General features: G+C 36.2%; 1 protein-coding gene across 3 annotated transcripts in view; it reads right to left on the bottom strand.

Annotated features, from left to right (window-relative positions):
* Positions 1–24,146, bottom strand: part of Ccnb3 (cyclin B3) — a 66,396-nt gene that overhangs the window by 9,414 nt on the left and 32,836 nt on the right. For all 3 annotated transcript variants that reach the window (XM_005411353.2, XM_005411354.2, XM_013508133.1), the window contains exons 7-8: positions 23,482–23,574; positions 2,161–2,298 (exon numbers count right to left, since the gene is read on the bottom strand). In XM_005411353.2, the coding sequence (XP_005411410.1) occupies positions 2,161–2,298; positions 23,482–23,574 (231 nt within the window). The remainder of the gene's footprint in view (positions 1–2,160; positions 2,299–23,481; positions 23,575–24,146) is intronic.

Raw genomic sequence — 24,146 nt, 5'->3', positions numbered from 1 at the left:
TGGCCTCCCAGGCTTTCTTCTGAAATCTGGGTGGTAGACTCTGTGATCCCATAATTTTTACATTCTGGATGCCTGAAAACCCAGCACCATGTGGATAATGCCAAGGTCAGCCACCAGTTTGAGCAGTAGCCACTCTCCCTTAGATCATGGTTGTGGCAGTTTCTGAGTGCCTAGATGCCTGAAATCAGGGATACATTTCCCTAGGAAGCCCTTAATAATCAGACAGCCCTTAATAAGTAGGCATCCCAGGGACACTTCTCAAATGAAAAGTTTATAGTTTTGCACCACTGAGCCTAGGACAGTTAGGGTCTTCCTGATTTCTGTTACTATTAAAATATCTTTCTTCTTGTCCCCGTACAAAATACTTGGCTTATTTTTAATATTAACCTTTTCAGAAATCACGTTCTCATTTACCCCAACTGTGCAAGCACTTCCTTTCTGGCAAAACTGCAAACTGTATAAATCATACCATGTACATGTACAAATTCCCTATGATTAATGTTATCATCATGTATATCTAAAATGTACCAATAAAATTTTTAAAAGTCATTCAGCTCTGCAGTTTGCTCCTGATTTTCGCTATAGATCTAGCTACAGTCAGCCAGCAGTATCTATGCCACAGCCTAAACTTTGAGCTTCCTTAAAATTTCCTCTGCCAAATTAGCCTGGTACCCTTAATCTCTATCTCCCACAAGATCTCAGGACATAGACAAAATATAGACAAAATTTTTGCCAGAGTGCAACACACATGGCCTCTAGTCTACCAATGGAGCTCTTGTTCCCAACTGAAACCTTCTGAGCACCTTTACTGTGCACACTCCTGTGAGTATTATGGTCTCTCTAGCTCCAACCAGAATCTCCCATCCATCTCTGCTTATAGCATTTCAGGACTTCTCTCGCTTATGTCTCTAAGTCCTACCCAATCCCTCTCACAAACCATTTCTTCTTTTTTTTTTTTTTTTTTTTTTTCTTTCCGGTACCAGGAATTGAACTCACAACCTTGAGCTTGCCAGGCAGGCGCTGTGCCGCTGAGCTAAATCCCCAGGTTCCACACAAACCATTTCCAAAGACTTCTAAACCACATGGTCAGGTCTAGTCAAAGCAATGACCTCACTTTTACTATCAATTTTCTCTATTAATCACTTTCCTATTGCTGGGAAAAAATACCAAACACTCACAACTTACAGGAGGAGAGGTTTATTTTGGCACAAAGTTTCACTGGATTCAGTTCAGGGCCAGTTGGCTCCAAAGTAGAAATGGTATGACAGTACATCACAGCAGAGGAAAATTGTTCACTGTATGGCATCCAGGAAGCAGAGAGAGAAGGTAGGGGCCAGGAATGATAATATGCCCTTCCAAGTCATGTTCCCAGTGACCCATCCATACTGACCATGCCCACATCCAAATGTGAGATATTTGCAGAATATTGCAGATCTAAGCTATAACACCAGCACACAATTAAATAAAACCACTTTGATCTTAACAAAATTTGCTGCCTCTCTGCTCTCAAACCCTAAGTTTTCATACAGTCAGCTTAACTGAAGAAAAAGGAGAGTTGAGCAAGATCAGTTAACACCTAGGAAAACAGACGGAATCAGAAAAGTTAGCTAGATGGATTACAGTCATGAAGAAAAGACCAGCTACTGCCATTTATACCACTAGTTCAAAAATAACTACTTCACCTGGGCCATTTAAAACTCACTGCCTACTCCACTAAACCATTTTCTCTTGAATGTCTCTAGCACCCTAGTTTGGAAATGCTTTGTTACATACGCAGATCAAGACACCATTAAATGGGGAAAAGGGCAAAGTAAAGACAATCACGCGGCAGGAAGATTTTAAAAGAACTACCCATTTAATTAGGGACACGTACATATACTATCCTTCACAGAGGAAATGGAAGAATCATGCTGATGTCAGAAAACATACATCACCACTGCCAGCCAGCACCAGTTTTGAGATTAAAAAAATTGATAGGAAAATATTATTTGTATCTATGTATATAATTTGATACCTACAGATACATATACACACAATGTGTACACACTTGTATATGTATATATGTGTGTGTGCATACAAATACATTATGCATTAATTGTATGTTTTGAATGGAACCCTGATTATGGTGGTTCTTCCACACCTTAGGGACTCAAGACTCACTTCAAATTTTGCTGCAATCAGAAAGGCAGTAGAACCAAGGAGTTGTAGCTTGCTCTTCTTGCACAGTGCCTTCATTAGGTAGTGATCCACCAATTTCACTGCCAGGTACAGCGTCTCATGACACAGGTCAAAGCTCATCTAGAGGAATACAAAAACAGGATAGGAATGTGAATAATGTGTGGAACCCATCTCAAAATAGATCTCACTACCTGAACTATCTGTGTCAACAAGGATGGTCCTGGCCAACTGGGACTCTGCTAGGCATGCAGAAGGCAAGTTGGTAAGGAGCCTATGTATATCTCCCATGCCTTTGAGGTCCACAGCATTATTTGTCCTTATATATTTGGGTAGATGACAAGTCTTACAAGCCACAGAGATACCTTGCTTCCTTTCTGAGCTCCCCGAGTGGACACATTCTCTTCCCTTAATCTCTAATATGCATTCTTACTTCCCTCCTTTTACTACTTTTTACAGTAAACTCTTAAAAGACATAATGTTAATTTAACTCTAAACTACACAGATTTGTTCATATAGTATATAATATTTATATAGTATTTTATATATAATATATATTTGTATTATATTTATTATTTATATTATATATTATATTGTTTATTAGTTATTTTTCTCAGTTGGATATGCTTTTAGAATAGGGAGTGTTGTGGCTTGTACCTAGATATGTGCCCCCCAAAGCCCTATGCACTTACAGGTGATGCTTTTTCAGAGGTGGCTGGATCAAGGGTGTATGAATATGGATTAAGCGTGATAACTAAATTACTCTACTGATTGGGTTAGCACAGTTCTGGGTGTGGATAATGGGAAGGTCCATCCTGTGTGGCACCAACCAATTGGCTTGTAGGCTTGGAATAAAAGGAAAAGGGACGACCAATGCTGCTGCTTCTTGCTTTCTGCCTCACCAGCCATGGACTTTCTCCTCTACCATGCTTCCCTGCCTTGGAGTCGGCCAACTATGAACTGAAACCTCTACAAACTGTGAGCTAAAAATAAATCTTTCTTCCTTTAATTTGTGGGTGTTGGGTATTATACCCCAGCAAGGAAAAAGTAACTAAGACAGGGAGCAATTACTAACAGCACAATCTGGAAGAGAATTACAGGATAGGCAAAGCCACAGTAGGTTTAAAGAATTACTAATATAACCCTCTTCTTTTCTTTTTCTAATTCTTTTATTTTAAAAATAAAAAAAACTGACAAAACAATGAAGACAAAATCAAAACAGCACAAAAACAAAAACGATACATGACCTCAAAACAAAATGACAGAAATTTACAATGGTTGCTATGTTACATACTGTTATCTTCAATGAAGTTTCTAATTTTTTCTAATTTATCATTTTCTTAGCTTCTGTGACTCCAAGAAACTTTCTGCTATAGTTCTAGTCCCACAATTTACGCTGGCCCAATACAGCATCATTGTAGACATTTTTTAAAAAGTACCTTTGGATGAATACAATCCTTCAAACACACAATCAAGTAGATAATAACTTTATATGAATCAGAAAAAGGTACCACATCAAGATATAGCACCCCCACAGTAAGAATGCACAGCTTGGCAAATGCAGTCTGAGTTACACTCCATATCTACACCCCGAAAGTCCATCTATCCTCAATGATACTTCTTCCTCCCAGCTCCTTAGCAGGCTTCAAGAACAGTGAAAGCTATCCTATTTCAACACCTTAACTAATGAATGAATATTCTCTATCATTTCCATAAAACATTTAGCTTCTGCTTTACAAACAATCAAATATAGCCCAATCTCTCTTTTAATGGCTTTAACAAAAAATTTTTCATCTTGGATGAAATCACCCTCCCTGTATTATTCACTTCATTGGGGCTTCTTTTGTTTTGCTTTTACTATCTTTTTGAGACAGGGTCTCACTATGCAGCTCAGGCTGGCCCTCAACTCACTATGTAGCCCAGGCTGGCCTCAATCTCAGAGCAATCCTCCTGCCTCAGCCTCCTGGGTGCTGAGATTAAAGGTATGTACCACCACGCTGGGCTTGGGCTTTCTTTTGTAGAGGCTACTTGTACTGCATAGACTCTATGTGACCAATGACACATGTTGGAGAAATGGATGCGTATTTGCATAGGCAAATGGTTATCAGAAGATGGTTGAATAAAACAGTTCAGCAAAACACATATTAAGTTTCTGATCACAAAACTACCAAGAAGTTCTAGCTGTTCCTGAAATATGGCCTTGATCTCAGAAATCTGTATTAGTTTCCTATTACTGCTATAATGAATTACCACAAACTCAATGGCTTAAAGTAACATAGATTCATTATATTATATATCTGGATGTCAGAAATCCAAACTGTGCCTTTCTGGGTTAAAAACTAAGGAGTCACCAGGGTTGTGTTCCTTTCTGGGGTTCTAGGACAGAATCCACTTTCTTGCTTTTTCTAGCTTCTAGAATCATCCCACACTCCTTGAATTGTAGCTTCTTCCACCTTCAAATCTAGCAATAACTAGCCTGGTCTTTCTGGTTACATCACCCTCTACATCCCCCTTCCACATAAAAGGATCTTGGTGATTTTACTGGGCTCATCATAGTCTAGGATATTTCCTCTGTCTTAAATTCAGCTGATTAGCAATGTCAATTACCTTTGACTACGTCAGGTAACATATCTACAAGTTCTGGGGATTAGGGTATGGATGTTTTATTCTGCCTACCATACTGTCCAAAGGAATAGCATATGAAAATAACCAGATGAGAAAAACTCATGTAGATAAAAGATAATGACTACTGCCTAAGTATCAAGAAACTGTGGTCAGGTAATTACAAAACCAAAACAAAAGAGGGTAGGAATGAAAACTAGGAGTTCTCTGAGGGTAAAACTTCTATGAGCAAATGACACAGCCAGAACTTATATAGTCATTCTAGTACCCCAGGTAAGTGCTTGGCTCCCCATGCATGCATGTTGGTATCAGATGATAACACATAAATATATGGGCAATATCTGAATGTATATTGAAAATCTAGAGTCAATATAATTTAAAGTAGCTATGTCAGTTATAGCAATTCTTCCTTTCAATGAATGTGAGCCAATATCCATCTAACATCATTCTACAGTTTGGAACTACATGGAAGAAGTCTAGTCTTTCTTGTTATAGCACTTCATTTATTGAAGACTTTTGTTATATTTCCTGTAAATCTTCCCCACTCCAGTACAATAACTTGGTGGCTGGGAATGCAGGGCAATAGTAGAGTGCTTGCTTGGCCAGCACAAGGCCCTGAGTTTGATGCACAGCACCATCAATAAATTTGTAAGTTATGTGACTTCCTCTAAATACCTGTTACATCATATACTTTTCATTCCCCTTAGCATCAGGCTCCAAATGAGTTTTTGTAACACTTAGGGAGAAATGGCAGCGCTCCATATAATTTCAGGCAGCTCCAACAAATGTGGACAAGATGCCCCCTCACCAGAACAGCACTATTCTCTCCCTCCCTCACAAGTGCCTCTGCCTAGAACACTCATCCAATTCTTCATAAATGGGTATTCTTATCTAGAGATAGAAAGAAACAAAGTGGAAGAGATAAAAGTACACAAAATATAAAAATACTCTTAGTCTTGATCTAGAAGAACAAATCTGATAAAAAAAATTGTTATTCATATTAAATGTAATGTATTAAACAATAATAACCTAAATCTAAAAGCCCCTAAAGCCTAGATTATTTTAACTAAAAGCAGAACATGAAATGAATTTATAACATGCAGATTATCTCAACTTGGTAGGAAATTAATGGATCAGGCCTATCAAAGGAGCTGGTTAATAAATAAAGACTACCTTCATGTCAGAGAATTACAGATCAATTTAAAAGAATGAAGTAGATCTATACAGTATTTATATGGGAACACTACTTAGACTTGTACTTAAAAGAAAAAAAATTGTAGACCAATGTATACATCATGATCTATTCAAAAATATATAATCCATACCCATAAAAAAGCTGTATTTCAGGCTGAAGCAAGAGGATCACAAATTCAAGCTCACTCTGGGCAACTTACTGACTTAAACAGGCCTTGCTTCAAAATAAAAAGAAAAAAGGGGGTGGATGGGGAGAATAGCTCGGTGAATAGGCCCTGGATTCAATCCCTTGTACCACAAAAAAGCTGCATTTCTCTATATACTCTATGCAAGTATATATATGCATGAATGTATTACTTGTATAATTTTTTATTTTAAAGAAAATAAAAATAAGAAAAAAACATTAAAAATGATACAGAATTTCCAAACAAGATGCTAGGAAATCAACAATTGTTGTTATGTCACATACTGTTATCTTCAAAGTAGTTGCTCAGATTACCAAATATAAATGCACCAAATGTTAATTACCAAACGTAAAATTGGTCAAAAAAATTAAGCATTAACTGTTCCTTTCAATAAACCAATAGATATTAGTAGTACAATTATCTTAGCTATCATATATATATATACACACATATATACACATACACACATATATATAACTTTTTCCCTTCCTTCATTCTTTTCTCCTATCCCTAGCAATCTAGAGACCATATGCATCAGTGAAATAAATGAGACCCACATCTGTAAACATCATAGCCTCCCCAGTGTAAAAAACTGAAAGAGTAAATAAAATCCAAAAGGTACAATAGATATTGTGAAAGGGAAAGAAACTACTTATATAATTTTTTAAACAAAGGGCAGCCAAAAAGTTAATAAAATGATGATAAGTTAATACAATGATAAGATACGCAAAAAGGGTCTGGAATGACACACCCTAAATGATTTAGTTGTTACCCCCAAAGAGTAACAGGAGTATTGCAACAAAATAAACTTAGCCTAAACCAGCCTCTGTACTTGAACAGGAAGTTTAGACCAACGTAGCCTCTGGGAACTACAACCTGCTTGATACACAAGCAGGCAGTAAGTTAACCCTATATCCTTGTAACCAGGTAACTGAAGCTCAATCATACAAGTTGAACCTCCAGCTAATCAGAAGATAAAAGGTGCCAAAATATGACCTCCTAAGGTAAATGTCCTCTGTGGCCAATTAGGTTATTTCTGTATGTCTCTTCCTTGTCTCTGGCTATAAATACAATCTGCATATGCAGTGGTATTAGGTATTCTAAACATGTTGAGTCCAGAATGCTGCCTAGTTACAGGAGCATTTTCTTGCTCAGGTAAGACAAATTTTGTTAAATTTGTCAGTTTTTCTTCAAACAAGAGAAAAAGGCTGATTTTATACATACATGCACAAAAATGTACACAAATACACAGACTTACACTACTTATATGTCAACATATATTAATTTTATAGTTTAAAAAGTTACATCAGGGAAATTAAAGTGGGATAGTAGAGGTAAAAATACCAGGAGAAAGAGAAACAGCAATAATTGCAGGTAGTTACTACAATGCTCTTAGACTTTCAGTTAGTTAAGTAGAAAAAAAATAAATTAGCATATAAATTATGTAAGTTATTAAGCCAAAATTGGTATAATGATTTTATGCCCTATGTAGGATACAATTCTTGAAACATTGCATCACTTATAAAAACTTGTTATATCTAAAACCATGAAGGAAACCTTATTAAGAAAGCAGAAATTATTATCCAGGAAACATTGTATGTAATGCAATAAATCTAGAAATCAAAGATAAAAGAAGAAAACAAACTAAAAAAGTATTTGAAATGAAGGTAAATATTAATATAAAGAAAACAACAAAAATTAAAAATATACTTGTGTCAAAGAGGAAGTACAAACTACAATTGCAGATTATTGACAAAAATCATGATTGGTATAGCACTATCTTAAAAAATAGGATGTGATAGGAATTATTTTAAGAAAAAATGTGTATCTCTTAAGTTTTATTATGAATGCACAAATAATTAGAAGAAACAAAAAATAAATAATTAGAAGAGTCTATACAGTCAATTTTAAAAGCTAGGAAAAATCAAAACAAGCCTCCATAAATTAATGAAGGAATAAATATAATGAATTTTTAAAACAGGGAAAAAAGTTAATACTTTTTTTTCATGAGCTAGTTCTTGAAGTTATATAAAGAGATGAGATGTAGAGGACTGAAGATGAGATGTATAAGACTGAAAAAATTTCTAAGAAAAACAGAGCATGTAAGTATATTCACATATGTATGATTTGTGTCTAGATGTCCCCCCAAACCCTCATGAACTTTTATATGGGGCTTTTTTGAAGGTAGCTGAATCTCGAGTTTGTGATTGAGTCATGATTCAATGCTGGGATTAAGGGTGCTTGGGTTAAGGGTGGGTGATTGCTGGATCAGTCCACTGATTGGGTGGGCACAGCCCTAATCCTAGGAGACTGCAAACAATGTAAGGGACAGGAAGAGGCTTGTCTCCTCTCTCCTCTTGCTTTTGCTGTCTTCCATCCTCATGAACTGTTGCATCTCTGTCATACACTACCCTGACTTACAGCCAGCCAATTACGGACTGAAACCGCCACAAACTGAGAGCTAAATAAACCTTTCCCCCTTTAACTTTGGGTGTTGGGTGTTTTGTCTGAGCAACGAGAAAAGTAACTAAGACAATGTATATAGGAGAATGTTAACATATCACCTCACATATGTTATGAATGAGAAAATAAATTACTACAAGGGGACTATGGGGAAAATAGTAGAGTGGTAACAAGAACTCAGCCTCTCCAAAACTCAAAATCTAGACACTGGAAAATAACAATTTGTAGAATAAAAGAAGGTAGGAGGTGGATCCCTGAGACCTAGGAAGGATCCGCAGGAAAAGTGGAGCCTACAGAGAATTTGAAGAGGCAGAGCACAATGCAGAGAAAGAAACAGACAATCTATACTTTCTTTCCTGGATCTTGGTTCCTGGCTGGAGAGAAAAGATCAAATCTACAGAAACAAAATAAAAGCAGGGGACTAAACAGGCCTTCAGGGACAAGCACAGAAGTGGAACAGACCAGTGGATGCTGTCTGCTACAACAGCTGGTGAGTGACTCCACTCCAAATGCCTGCCATATCCCCTGAGAGAATGGCTGGACATTCCAATGAGGGGTTAACTGAATCCAGGACTCAGAGCAACCATGTGTAGGCTTCATTTCAGGGCTCCCAGTGTTACACTCCTTCAGTGACTGGGTAAAGGAGAGACACTGGGTGAAGGAGATAGCCAGGGTCAGGGAACCACTATCACACAGGCCAGAGATCACCAGAGGTGCTTAAGCCAAAGAACTCAGACCCAAACCCCAGGGCCAGAGGCCAGGCTCAGTATGAATCACGCTGGATTTGGAAGTCACAGAATTAGCACCCTTGTCCTAGTCCTACTGCCTCCTGGTGACTACAACCAGCATAAATTTGGGATGTGGCTTCTTTATCTACCAGTCTGAACACTGCCCCAAAATTATAGCCCCTGCAAGAAAACACATTCAAAATCACAGAAAAATTTCTACTTTTGTTTGCTTGGTTGGTTGGTTTGCTTGATTTGTTTTGTTTGTTTTTCTGTTTTTGTATTTTGTGAGTGTGCACATTGTTTTCGGTCCTTTTGTTATGTATTATCCTTTCTTCTTATTATTTCCTTTCCTTTCCTCCTGTCATCTTCACTAGTTTCCTGGCGCTTGGGAAATCTTCCTTTGTCCTTCTGTCTTGCTTCTGATCTCTTTATCTTACTTCTTTTTTAAACTTTCTCTTGTTCTCCAATTCTTTCCTCTTTTAATTGTTTTTCTTAGTTTTACCCTCTCTATAATTTCTTTTGCTCCTTATTTTTCTTTTATCTTCTATTTTGCACCAGTTTTTTTAACCTTACTTTACTCTCTTAGTTACTTTTCTTGTTGCTGAAACAAAAATACCCAACACCCAAAGTTCAAGAAGGAAAGGTTTATTTCGGTTCACAGTTCATAGAGGTTTTAATCTATAGTCAGCTGGCTCCAAGGCAGGGAAGCAGGGCAGAGGGGCATCAGAGAGGAGAAACATTTCATGACACACAGATGGCAGCAAAGCAGTTAAGTAACAAAGTAGAAGCAGCAGCAGCAAACAACCTGTCTTTCGGTTGCTTTACATGCATCCACCCATCCAGGCTACCTGCCTTTTGGGTGGTGCCACTCACACCCAGGGTGGGTCTTCACATTATCCACATCCAGAACTATTTTAAACCAATCAGTGGACTAATTTAGTAATCACACTTCCTTAATCCCATCATCCTACAATTTAATCCCAGCACTACACCCTAGATCCAGCCGCCTCCCAAAGCTCCCACCTATGAGCACATGAAACTTTAGAGGGACATCTAGACACAAGCCATGACATTTACTTAATTCTCTAAACATTGTTCTACTCCCCAATAAGATCCTTTGACCATTCCTCTATCAACTTTCTCATATTAGAAGAGTTTAAGGTTTAAAAGTTTTCCTCTTGCATTTCCCCCATTACCAAATCCTATATCTTTAATAGTATAACCATAAATTTTGCTAATCTTTTGATAGTTAACTCTGTAAAATTATTTTTGAATTATTTTCTACAATTAGAAGAGATATAGATGCTGCATTTAATATATATTAGCTGTTAAGTCAATATCTGAGTAGTCCTAATGTTTACACTATAATTACAGATCACTTCTTTAGGATTAAAGGTGATATGTAATTGGTTATTACAGTACATTTAGATCTATTTTGTTTTGGCTGATACTACAGTAGCCGACTTACTTGATATTAATAGGATCACATAATTGTCACTATTTCTTTTTAAGCCAACACTCAGATTACCCTTGTGACATGAACAATACTAGCACACACACCCAGAGAATTTGGTTCCTGGGATAACTACACTGCATCCTGCACTCCCAAATTAACCAAGGTGGTCAAATCTTAGGGCTGTAGCAAAGGACTATAGTTAGCCAACCCAAATTACATTACTGAAAAGCAACTGAAAAGGTCTCTATTCTAGCAGAAAAGTCTTTAAACTACAAGCATCCACAAACCTCAGCACAAAACAATACAAACAGATACAATAAAAACCCAAGAAGGCAAGGTAACAAAATGTTTCCCAAAACTACCAAACCACTCCCAAGTCAGTTTAGAGATCTAACACTAATACTCCTCAAACTCTTTAAGGAAGTCAAAAGGGAAGCAGTATTCTCAAAATCATTCCTGGAAGTAAGCATTACTTTGATTCCAAAACCAGAAAAGGATCCAACCTTAAAAAAGAGTACTCCAGGCCAATCTGTTTACTGAACGTAGATGCATAAATTCTCAAAAAGATACTGGCAAACAGAATGTAGCAAACCATCAAAAAGATCATCCACTATGACCAAATAGGATTTATTCCAGGGATGCAAAGCAAATATGGTTCAACATATGCAAATCATTACTGTAATAAACCACATAAACAGAGGCAAGGATGATAATCATATGATCATCTGAATAGATTGAAACCAATGTTCAATATCATACTAAACGAAGAGAAGCTGAAAGTTTCCCTCTAAAATCAGGAACAAGACAAAGATGCCCACTACCACCATGCTTGTTCAATATAGTTCTCAAAACCTTAGCTTGAGCAATCAGACAACAGAAAGAAATAAAAGGGATATGGATAGAAAAGAAAGAAGTTAAATTATCATTATTTGCAGATGACATGATCATCTACATAGAAGACCCAAAAACTCCACTATTAGAGATCCCTGCAGTAGGTTACAATCTCCTGCCTGGATTATGGTGCATGACAGAAAAGGAAAGAAAGAGCAAGAGACAAAAATAGAGGTGCATAGCAAGGATCTGGGATCATCAGTTGCTCTCTAGGAACAAAAGGCCATGAGGCACCTGGACTCTTGCTATTTATTCATTATATCAGAGTCAAGGACAATGGATGAAGGGCAGTGGGTGTTTCTGGGAACAGTGGTGGTGACTTAAGTGGGCTTGGAAGATCAAAACATTCTGTGGCAAGGACAAGGACAAGGAAAAAACAGAAGGACAATAACAAAACTGTAGTTTCCCCAGGTGCCTTATCCTCTTTAGCAGGTCTTATTTTGCCTGTGAGGGCCACAGCAGTCATTATGAAAAGAAAATTTAAAAATATTAAACCTGCCAGGAATGCCCAGCAAAACCAAGCAGACATGCCCGAGGAAGGCCAGATAACAGAACATTCCTCCCTTTGTGTAACCCCTGTTTTTACTGCCTTTGTGTAACTGATGGCCTTGCAGTGTAACTTTAAGTATCTTTACTGCCTCTGTGTAACTGATAGCCTTACAATGTAACTTGAGATGTTCAAATTCCTTCAGCAACCCATGATGTCACCCAACCCTCCAATCATATGGGCCAAATTTGCCTTTGTACCTGCCCGCTTACTTTCCCTTTAAAAGCCCTGAAGCCTTGCCAGACAGGGCTCTGCCTCTATTGGAGAGATCCTAATCAGAAGCCCACCAGTGTAATAAACTGCCTCCTAAACCTCCTTGGTGTCCTTTCTTCCCATGTGTGGTCTGTTTTCAGTAACAATTAGCTCTAGGGCTTCCAGCTGTGAAGAGAAAAGAGCAGGGAGTTTCTGTGTTCCAATCTGGCCGAGAAGGGCAAGACAAAAACAAGCTTAGATGTGCCCTAGACTTTATTTATAATACGTGGGCCCCAACACTCCACCAAAAAAATGTTAGAATTAATAATTAAATTCAGTAGCGTAACAGGATGCAAAATCAACACTCAAAAATAAATAGTATTCCTCTATATAAAAAACTCACTAAGACAGAAATAAAGGAAACAATACTTTCATAATAGTATCAAGATAAATGAAATACTTAGGAATTAAACAAACCAAGGAAGTAAAGGACCTCTACAATGAAAACTATAATACCCTAAAAAAGGAGATCAAAAAGGGTATCAGAAAATAAAAAAATATCGCCTATCCCTGGGTAGGCAGAAACCATAGAGTCAAAAGGGCTATACTTCCAAAACTGCTACAATAAAACCTTGTTTTGTGAAAATAATTCACTCTGCTCACAAGGCAAAGCATATGTACATCAAAGCAATGATAGAGAAAGAACCAGTTGTGCTCACGTGACATTACTACTCGTACTGCAAACACATGACTCATTTATCAAGTTAAAATTTCTTAGAAATGTTTGTTTGTCTTGTGGAACACTCACATACCAAGTTACAATCCAAGATTTCACCATATACAGATTAAATGCAATCGCAATCAAAATACCATTAGCACAACTCACAGAACTTGAGAAAACAATCCTAAAATTCATTTGAAAACAGAAGAGACCTAGAATAACAAAAGCAATCCTTGGCAACAAAGGCAAGGCAGGGGGCATCACAATCCCCGACTTGAAATTATACTACAAATCTGCTGTGATAAAATCAGCATGGTACTGACAAAACAAACAGACCTGAGGATATGTGGAACAGATTAGAAAATGCAGAAGCAACTCCAAACACACACAGTCACCTTATCTATGACAAAGGGGCCAAACACTTTCAGTGGAAGAAAAATAGCTTCTTTAATAAATGGTGCTGGAAAAACTGGCTTTCCACATGTTAAAGACTAAAACTAGACCTCTGTCTATCACCATGCACTAAATCAAAATCAAAATGGATCAAAGATCTAAATATTAAAACAGAAACACTAAATCCACTGGAAGAGAAAATAAGTAGAAATCTTGAAGAAATAGGTTTCTCTCTTTCCTCAACTATCTCTCTTGATTTTATGATATATGCATGTGAGTGAACACTTCCTGTTCTCTTTCTGATTCGCTTCAAAATTCTTTTGCTATCCCTTCCATATATTCTCCCCTGTAGTCTCCAGTTTCCCAAAACATGAGTGGGCATCCTTTGCACTCCACCCTTGCTTCTACTCTGTTTGTCCCTATTCATCTCTCTATTTGGTCCCCTATCCCTCAACCCCCCACCCACACCCACACACAGGGTAAAATCACTCTACTAAGGGGAAAATCCTTGCATACAAGCTCCTACTATATGTTAGATTTTGTAATATAACTGTAGAACTTGCTCCTATAGTCAAAGCTATCAAATTAATAGTTACCAGAGTTTGTCAGTAGGTAGACTGAGCTTGATGGCATTGTTATTGCTAACTGTGCTAGTTTAGCCTGCATGTCTTATGTGGTACAATATGTTTGTCTCACTTGTATGAGAACACCTTTGTTGTCTGGGGTCACAACCATCACCATAGTCCAGTATCAAAGGAGTGAGTACTGAGCCAAAAAGATAGCAACATCTCATCTTTAATAAATTGGGAAGGTATGTTCATGGGAAAGACATAAAGACAAACAACTACCTACACCTACAAGACATGCTGGAGGAACAGACATTTCTTTGGGAAGCCTCCATACTAGTGATAAAGTTATGCACCACAAGAAATCTACAAGCATCAACACAGGAAGCAAAATAAAATTTAAAAAAATAGAAAATGACAAGACACAGACACAAAATGCAACCCCAGACCTCCAGCCCATCCAGGACAAGTCCAAAATACAATGAGATAGAGGCAATCAGAAGCCACTCACTGGAATATTCTGAAATGATAGCAGCAGAAGAGCAAAAATGAATGGATGTGGCATTAGAAAAAAAAATCACCCTTCAAAAAAAATTGAAGATCAAAATGAAAGATATTAGAGCAGACACACATAAAAAAGAGAAGAGCTTAGGAAAGTGATGGAAACCATGAATGTGCAACTTAGGAAAGAAATGGAATCCATGGCACAGATCCAAACAAAAAACAAGGAGATTAAAAACTCCACTGAAAGTATATACAACAAACTGAATGCAGGCAAAGATATCAGGTCTAGCAGACAGGATTGCAGCTAGTGAACATGAAAAGAAAAATATCTTCAAAATAACAAGGGACCATGAAAAATCAATTGAAGACCTGCAAGATGAAGCAAAGAACAACATAAGATTGGCTGGAGTCAATGAGAAAGCCAGAGATACTTCAAAGAGCATAAAAGAAATTCTTCACAGAAGTAATGGCAGAAAACTTCACAAACATGGATAAAAATTTGACATACAAATAAGCAAAACATATAGAGCACCAAATAGCCATGACCAAAACAAATCTATACCAAGGTATATAATAAAGATTTCACAAATTTAGCATATGAACAGAATGTTAAAAGCAGTTAGAGAAAGAAAATCACCTATAAAAGAAGGCACATCAGAACACAGCAGACTTCTCAACACAAACCCTCAAGTCAAGGAGAGATTGGAGTAAGGTATTTCAAACCTAGAAGAAAACAAACTCCAGCCCAGATTGATGTACCCCACAAAACTATCTTTCAAAATCAATACAGAAATAAAATAATTCCATGACAAAGAACAACTGAAGGAATTCATGACCAAAACACCAGCTCTCCAAAATGCTTTGAAGGATATTTTAGAGAAAACAAAGACCACAGTTCTAAGAACATCAATAGAAAGAAGCACCAGGCAGGGAAAGCAATTAAACAGAGAGGAAAGACGGGGAACTAACAGAAAGAAAATAAAATGAGAAGGAAAAGTCAATACATATCAGTTATAACCATCAATGTAAATGGTCTCAATTTGCCAATCAAAAGAAACAGACTGGGAGAATGGATTAAGAAGCAAACCCCACAATATGCTGCATAGAAAAAATACATTTAACTCAAAAAGAATTTCATAGACTGAAACTCAAAGGTGGAAAACAAAACTTCATGTGACAAGAATACAGAAAAAAGCAAGGGTAGATATTTTATTTGCAGACAATGTGAACTTCAAGCCAACACTAATCAAAAGACAAAAAGAAGGTCACTACATACTTGTTAAGAGAAAACCCCAAGGAGAAGAGAAAACAATCATAAATATATAGGTATAAATACTAGTGCACTCCACTAAATAAAACAAATATTAAGGGACAGGAAAAATCAAATACGCACTCACTTATTTATAATGGGAGACCTCAATACACCACTGTATACACAGATTAACTAGACAAAAAACAACAAAGAAATATCAGAACTAAACCAAACCTGGGATTAAATGGACTTATAGATGTCTACAGTGTTTCACCCCACAGTAACAGAATATACATTCTTCTCAGCTGCACATGGGACTTTCTCCAAAATAGACCACATACTAGACATAGAAAATGATAAAGGAAAACATGCTAAATGTAAATATGTAGAACATGCCAAAGTAAAAACTCTCACATCAGGAAAAAAAAGGAGCTCAAATAAACAACCTAATGTTGAACCTCACACTTCTAGAAAATGAAGAACAACTCAAAGCTTGTACAAGGGAGGAAATTATATAAAGATAAGAGCAGGAAATAATGCAATCCAGAGTAAGAAAGAAATACAAAGAATCAATGAATCAAAGAGTTGGTTCTTTGAAAGAGTAAATAAAATTGATAAACCTTTAGACAACCTTATCAGAAAGAGGAAAGAAATGACTCAAATTCATGTAACTAAGAATGAAAGGGTAAAATCACAATGGACCCTGCAGATATCTACAAGATCATCAATAACTACTTCAAGAACCTGTTCTGAAATAGATGGGAAACACAAAAAAATGGATAGATTACTAGATAAAAATGAATTGGCAAAGGTGAATGAAGATATAAAAATTCAAAATAATCTAGTATCAGTCAATAAAATAGAAAATGTAATTTAAAACTTACCAACAAAGACAAACCGAGTACAGATGGATTCACTGCTGAGTTCTACAAAAAAATTTAGAGCAGATCTAATGCTACTACTCCTCAAACTCTTTAATGAAACTGAAAGGGAATCACTACTCCCAAAGTCATGCCTTCAGGCAAGTATTACTCTGATACCAAAACCAGAGAAGGACCCAACCAAAAAAGATATCTACAGGGCAGTCTCCCTAATGAACACAGATGCAAAAATCCTAAGATACTGGCAAACAGAATACAGCAAATCGTCAAGAAGATCATTCACCATTACCAAGCAGGATTCGTTCCAGGGATGCAGGGAAGCTTCAACATTTGCAAATCAATAAATGTAACACATCACAGCAACAGAGCCAAGGACAAAAATCATATGATCATCACAATAGACACAGAAAAAGCATTTGACAAAGTCCAACATGCATTCATGATAAAAACCCTGCAGAAAATGTGAATAGATGGTCTTTATCTCAATCTGATAAAAGCCATCTATGACAAACCAACAGCCAACATCATTGTAAATGGTCAAAAACTAAAAGCTTTCACTCTAAAATCAGGAAAAAGATAAGGATGTCCACTATCACCACTCCTATTCAATATAGTTGTGGAAATATTAGCCAGAACAATTATACAAGAAAAAGAAATGAAAGGAATAATGAAGGAAAGGAAGAAGTTAAATTATCAATATTTGCAGATCATATAATACTCTACATAGAAGACCCAAAAAACTCCACCAAAAGACTTCTAAATTTAATAACCGAATTCAGTAGTGCCCTGGATACAAAGTCAACACTCAAAAATCAATGGCATTCCTATGCACAAACAACAAACTCACTCAGAAATTGATAAACCTTTAGACAACCTTATCAGAAAGAGGAAAGAAAAGACTCAAATTCATGTGACTAAGAATGAAAGGGTGAAATCACAATGGATTCTGCAGATATCCACAAGATCATCAATACCTACTTCAAGAACCTGTTCTGTAATAAGATGAAAAACACAAAAGAAATGGATAGATTACTAGAAAAATTAGGGAAATGATAGCATCCAAAAAAATGAATCACTTAGGAATCAATCTAACAAAGGAAGAAAAAACTTTATATTGAAAATGACACTACTCTGAAAAACGAGATCGAAGACTTTATCAGAAAATGGAATGATATCCCTTGCTCATGGGTAAGAAGAACCAACATAGCAAAAATGGCTATACTCTCAAAACTGCTATACAGATTTAATATAATCCCAATCAAAATACCATTAGCATACTTCACAGGATTAGGGAAAACAAGCCTAAAATACATTTGGAACAAGAAGAGACCTATAATAGCAAAAATAATTCTTGGCAACAAAGGCAAGTCAGGGGGCATCACAATCTCTGACTTCAAACTATATTCTACAAAGCTACTGTGATAAAAACAGCATGGTATGGAAAAAAAAAAAAAAAAAAAAAAAAAAAACAGACCTGAAGATCAATGGAACAGATTAGAAGAACAGAAACAATTGCAAAGACACTCAGTCACCTGATCTTTGACAAAGGGGCCAAATACTTTCAGTGGAAGAAAGACAGCCTCTTCAATAAATACTGCTGGAAAAACTGGCTTTCCACGTACCGAAGACTAAAACTACACCCATGTCTATCACCATGCACTAAACTAAAATCAAAATGGATCAAAGTTCTAAATACTAAAATGGAAATAGTAAATCAGCTGGAAGAGAGAATACACAGAACTCTTGAAGACATAGGTGTAGGCAAAGATTTCATAAACAAAACACTGATTGCATGGGAAATAATATAAGAATCAACAACTGGGATCTCATCCTATTAAAAACCTTTTTGTACACCAAAGGAAGTCAACAAAGAGAAAAGACAACCCACAGAGTAGAAAAAAATTTTAGCCACTTGTCCCTCAGACAAAGGATTAGTATCTAGAACACAGAAAAAATTGAAAAAAATCAAACACCACACAGTTAAAGACCCAACTGAAAAATGGGCTTCTGAGATGAATATATACTTCTGAAAGGAAAACATACAAATTGCAAATAAATAAATGAAAAAATGTTCAACATCACTGGTTATTTGAGAGATGCAAATTAAAACATGCTGATATTCCATCTCACCCCAGAAAGAAGGGCTATTATCAAGAAATCAACCAAGAACAAAAGTTAGAGAGGTTATGGGGAAAATGGAACCCTTCTCCACTGTTGATGGGAGTATAGACTGGTTCAACCACTGTGGAAATCAGTGTGGAGATTCCTCAAAAACTAGGATTAAAGGCCCCATTTCACCCAGCTATTCTCCTTCTTGGTACCTTTCTGGAAGAATTAAAAACATCACACCACAGTGATATATGCACACCCATGTTTATAGCAGCACAATTTGTAGTACCTAAATCTTGGAAACAACCTAAACGTTCATCAACCAAGGAATGAATAAAAAAGATGTGGTCTTTTTATACAACAAAGTACTATTCAGCCATAAAGAAGGATAAACTTGAGACTTTTATAGGTAAATGCATGCATCTTGACACCATACACTTAAGTGAAATAAATCAGACACACGTGTAAATATCACATTGTCTCCCTGGAGTGAGAAACTGAAAGAGTAAATAATGACCAAAATGTACAATAGATATTGTGAAATAGGAAAAAATTATTCAAAATGAAAGCGGAACTACAGAAGTGGAAGGAGGAAAGGAAGGAAGGAAAAAGGATAAAATGGAAACAAAGCTTTGTAAATAAGAAGGGGAAAGGGAGTTGAAAGGAGTGGAGGGGACTGGGAAGAAAAAAGTTGGAATCAAGATATATCATATATAGTTATAAATTTCCAATGATGAATATGATCACTTTGTATATCAAATTGTAGCAATAAACTTAATAAAAGAAAAAATAATGAAGATATTAATGAGTAAGAATAAAACACAGGTGTAAAGCTCACAGGTAAGAGTACTTATACAAATTCAGAATGTTCCAATATTACAAGCAGAGAGCATAAATCATACCTTTAGTGTGAAAATTAAAAAACAAAACCGTTAAAAATAACTACATTAAAGGCTGGGGATGTAGCTCAGTGGCACAGGGCCTGTCTGGCAATGCAAGGCCCTGATTTCAATTCCCAATACAAAAAAAATTACATTAATATATTAAGAGAGTCAGTAATGGAAGATGTAACTTGATACATCAAAAATTCAAAATGTGGAGTGGGAATGCAATGCAATTAGTATATATTTTCTTGTTCTTCTATTTGTTTCTATTCTTATCTTCATGGCTATATTAAGTAGCTACAATTTCAAAATAGCTTATTATTAAAAATGTATTTTATAAATCTCATGATCCCCACAGCAAAAATCTTTAATATATAAATTGAAAATAATAAGCAGGAAATAAAAACACACTCTTACACTAATTCATTTAACCACAAAAGACAACTGTAAAAGAGGGACAAGAAAAGAAAAATAAAAGAACTACAACAAAACTAAATGGGGCTGAGAAAAATGGGTATCCACATGCATACTGGGCCTAAACCCCTATCTCTCTCCAGTAACAAAAAACAACTCAAAATGGATTAGTCTTAAATATAAGGCCTAAAATTATGAAACTACTGGAAGAAAGCAGTGCTTCACGACCTTGAAATTGGCAGAAGTTTTTTTTTTTTAACAAGACCTAAAAAGCACATGAAATACAAGGAAAAATAGACAAATGAAATTACATTGAACTAAATACTTTCTGCACTGCAAAGTAAACACTGAATGGAGTAAAGAGACAACCTGCAGAATGGAAAAATCATTTGCAAACTACATCTAACCAGGGCTTGGTATCCATAATACATAAGAAACTCCAAAAACTCAATAGCAAAACAAAAACAAAATAATTTTATAAAATGAGTAGCAGATCTAAACATTTCTCAAATGAAGACATATGAATGGCCAACAGGTACATGAAAATGCTCCACATCACTACTCATCACAGAAAAGCAAAACCACAATGAGGTATCACCTCATCCCAGAAAGAATGGGTATTATGAAAATAACTAAAGATAGCAAGTGCTGGTGAGAATGTGGGGAAAAGGGAACCCTTGCACACTATTGTTGAGGATGTAAATTATTAGTACAGCCACTATGCTTTACAATATGGAGGTTCCTCAAAATTAGAAATAGAACTACCCTATAAGCCAACAATTCTGCTTGTGTATGCATCAAAAAGAAATGAAGTCAGCAAGTTAAAGAGACATCTGCACTCCCTTGTTCACTGTAGCAGTATTCACAATAGCCAAGGAATGGATACAATCTAAGTATCCATCAACCAAAGAACAGATAAAGAAAATGTGTTACATGTATACCATGGAATACTACTTGGCTATAAAAAGTACAAAATCCTGCCATTTGCAGCAACAAGGATAAAAACTGGAGATCATTATGGTAAATGAAATACGGCACAGAAAGACAAGTACCACATAATCTTACTCCCATGAGAAATCTAAAAAAAAGTACATTTCATGGAAATTGAGAGTCAAATAGCAGTTACCAAAGACTGGGTAGAGTAGGGTGGCGGAAGGACAGGAAAATGTTGATCAATACATACTGAGTTACAGCTGGATAGGAGGAAGAAGTTTTGGTGTGCTTTTGAACAACAGGGTAACTGTAGGTAACGATAATGTACTATACATTGCAAAAAACTAGAAGGGCTTTGAAAGTTTTCACTATAAAGAAGTAAATAATTGAGGAGATAAATATACTTAATAAAATCACATGCATTGATAAATATATACATTGACATATACATCTGCAAACCATAGATCAAATATATACACTGATTAATAATATGGTAGTCCTTTAAGACATATGATTTTATGTTTTATTAGTTAAAAATAAATTTTTAAAAGGGATGAATCATTAATAACTCCAACAACTTAGATGAATCACAAGGGAGTTAAGTAAGTGGTAAAAATCAACCTCAAAATACTATGTCCTAGCCAGGCATGGTGGTGCATGCCTATAATTTCATTACTCAGGTGGCTGAGACAGGAGGATTGACACAAGTTTGAGGTCAGCCTGAGCTACATAGTAAATTCAAGGCCAGCCTGCACTACAAACTGATAACCCATCTCAAAAAAAAAAAAAAAAAGAATATTCTTTGTGTGATTCAATTTACAACATTGGTAAAGTGATAAAAGTATAGAAATGGAGGACATATTAGTTGTCAAGGACAGAAAGGTAAAGGGAATGAGTGTTGTGCCTATAAATATGTAGTATTCAGGTATTCCTGTGGTGTTGGAACAGTTCTGCATCTCAACTGTGGTAGTGATTACAAAGGTTACACATGTAATAAAATAGACTAAAATATGTATTAGTATATATTAGCATTGCTTATGCAACTTCATAAAATACGTATGCTTTGGCCACATCCCCACAATCCTAATTAAATCTGGGATGGGACTTCGGCATCTATGATTTTGAGGTACACTTCTAGTGAATAAACATTACCTAAAAATGGGGGGATGATATAATGCAGATATTAATAGTGCTTGAAGATGTAGGATCACAGGTAATTAGAATTTCTTATTTTGCTATAATAAATATACTTTTGAGCAATATAAAAATAATAAAAGTATTTTTAAAAATCCAAACAAATTCTAATGGCAGTCAACTAGAAATTTCTCAGTAATGATAAGCAAATATACCCCGTGAACCCCGTACAGTACTAGGGACTGTGAAGACTGCAAGGTCTTCACACTGAGGTACAGCCCCAGCCCTTCTTTGAGACAGTATTTCATTATGTGATTAAGTTAGCCAGCATGAGCTCAAACTCGTGATCCTCCTGCTTCAGCCTCCTGGGTGAGATTATAGTTGTGCCCCACCACACACAACTACGATTAGAAATTTTGGGGTTCTACTTCACTTATTTAATATTTGCCCAGTTTTTATTCTTAACTAATTTCTATTCTCTATAATTTTTATAAGATGAGAGACATGTTCATACTTTACTGATGTCCAACTATACTGTGTCTACCTTGTCTGTCACCCCAAAGTGAGCCCAAATCATTCCTCTCGTGCCTAACAAAGCATATAAAACTATACTAATAATACCTTTTCTTCTCAATTATGCAGTAAGACTTACTGGCATATGCTGCCTATGCTTTCTGTTTCTTTGCAAATTGCATAGCAATTCACTTAATTCCCGTTCAGCAAGGATTTACTGATTCCCTACTATGTGCCAGGTACTATTCTGGGCTCTCTTTCCCTAGTATAAAAGACTAATTATTCATAGCAGTATTTCCTGGACAAACAGTTGCCTGTCACGTCTGCTGCACTGCCGTTCTGATGACCTATTCCACCCAACCTTGAAAGACCTTGTCATTGACCCCATTCCAAATCTTTAGATTGGACTAGTGATTTACAAGACTTTGAAAATAGAACTACCAGACTATCACTGCCTTTTTTTGGAAAAGGTCTCTCCTTTAACTGGGTTCTCACAGTATTTTATTTTTAACACTCTTAGAATACTTAGTGTATTCTACTGTGTGTTATACTTACTTTTCTATATGTCTTGGTTTGCCCTGTAAATTATAAGCTCCTTGAGAGAAGGAACTATGGTTTCTTCAGCTCTGTAGATCCAGTAAATTCTTTCCATGCTTTTGCTGTTGGTTCTGAATAACTAACCTAGAGAATAGTAGCTCCTTAAGGCAACAGTTAGCAGTCTTACCTGTACTTCCACCAACCAGTCCACAAGAATGGCCCTCATGTCACTGGTGATCTCAGTCTGCTTTGTCATGTATTTTTTAAGTATGAACTTTTCCTGGCATCAGTGAGAAATAAAGGTTAATAAACTCTTTGTGTAGTTCAAAATTGTAACTTAACAATTAACTTCTCCCCCACAGTTCTAATTCATTATTTTCAACTGGCATAAGATAGGGACAGATAAAAGTATCATTTTCCAGACAAGTTCAAGTTATCTTTGGGAAGTTCAAGTTATTGTGCAATTATAAACAATATTCAAGTGCCAGAATTAATGCTAAGGAATCCAGGGGACTAAGGGTAGGAGTACACCTGTGGCTAGAGATGAATGCTTCCACCTCTTCTTTGCACTTCAGCCTAAAAAGTAATACCCTGCTACAAAAAGCAGTTCTTTCTAGGCTTTAATGTACATAGCACCCTTGGGGGAGCTTAAAAATATCAGATTGTGATTCAGAAGATCTAGCATGGGGTTATGTTTCTGTGTTTCTTACAAGATCCCAAGTGAAACCAATACTGCTAAGCCAAGACTTACATCTTTAGAAAAAAAAGTTGTCTCATTTTCTCGAAGTGTACAGATGGTCCCCAACTTACAATGGTTGACTTAGCAGTTTTTCAACTTTATGAAGTTACGAA

This window comes from Chinchilla lanigera, unplaced genomic scaffold (assembly GCF_000276665.1).
Source record: "Chinchilla lanigera isolate Chin_1 unplaced genomic scaffold, ChiLan1.0 scaffold00142, whole genome shotgun sequence".
NCBI lineage: Eukaryota > Metazoa > Chordata > Mammalia > Rodentia > Chinchillidae > Chinchilla > Chinchilla lanigera.
The sequence above is the reverse complement of the archived record's forward strand: the minus strand, read 5'-3'. Positions and strand labels throughout refer to the sequence as shown.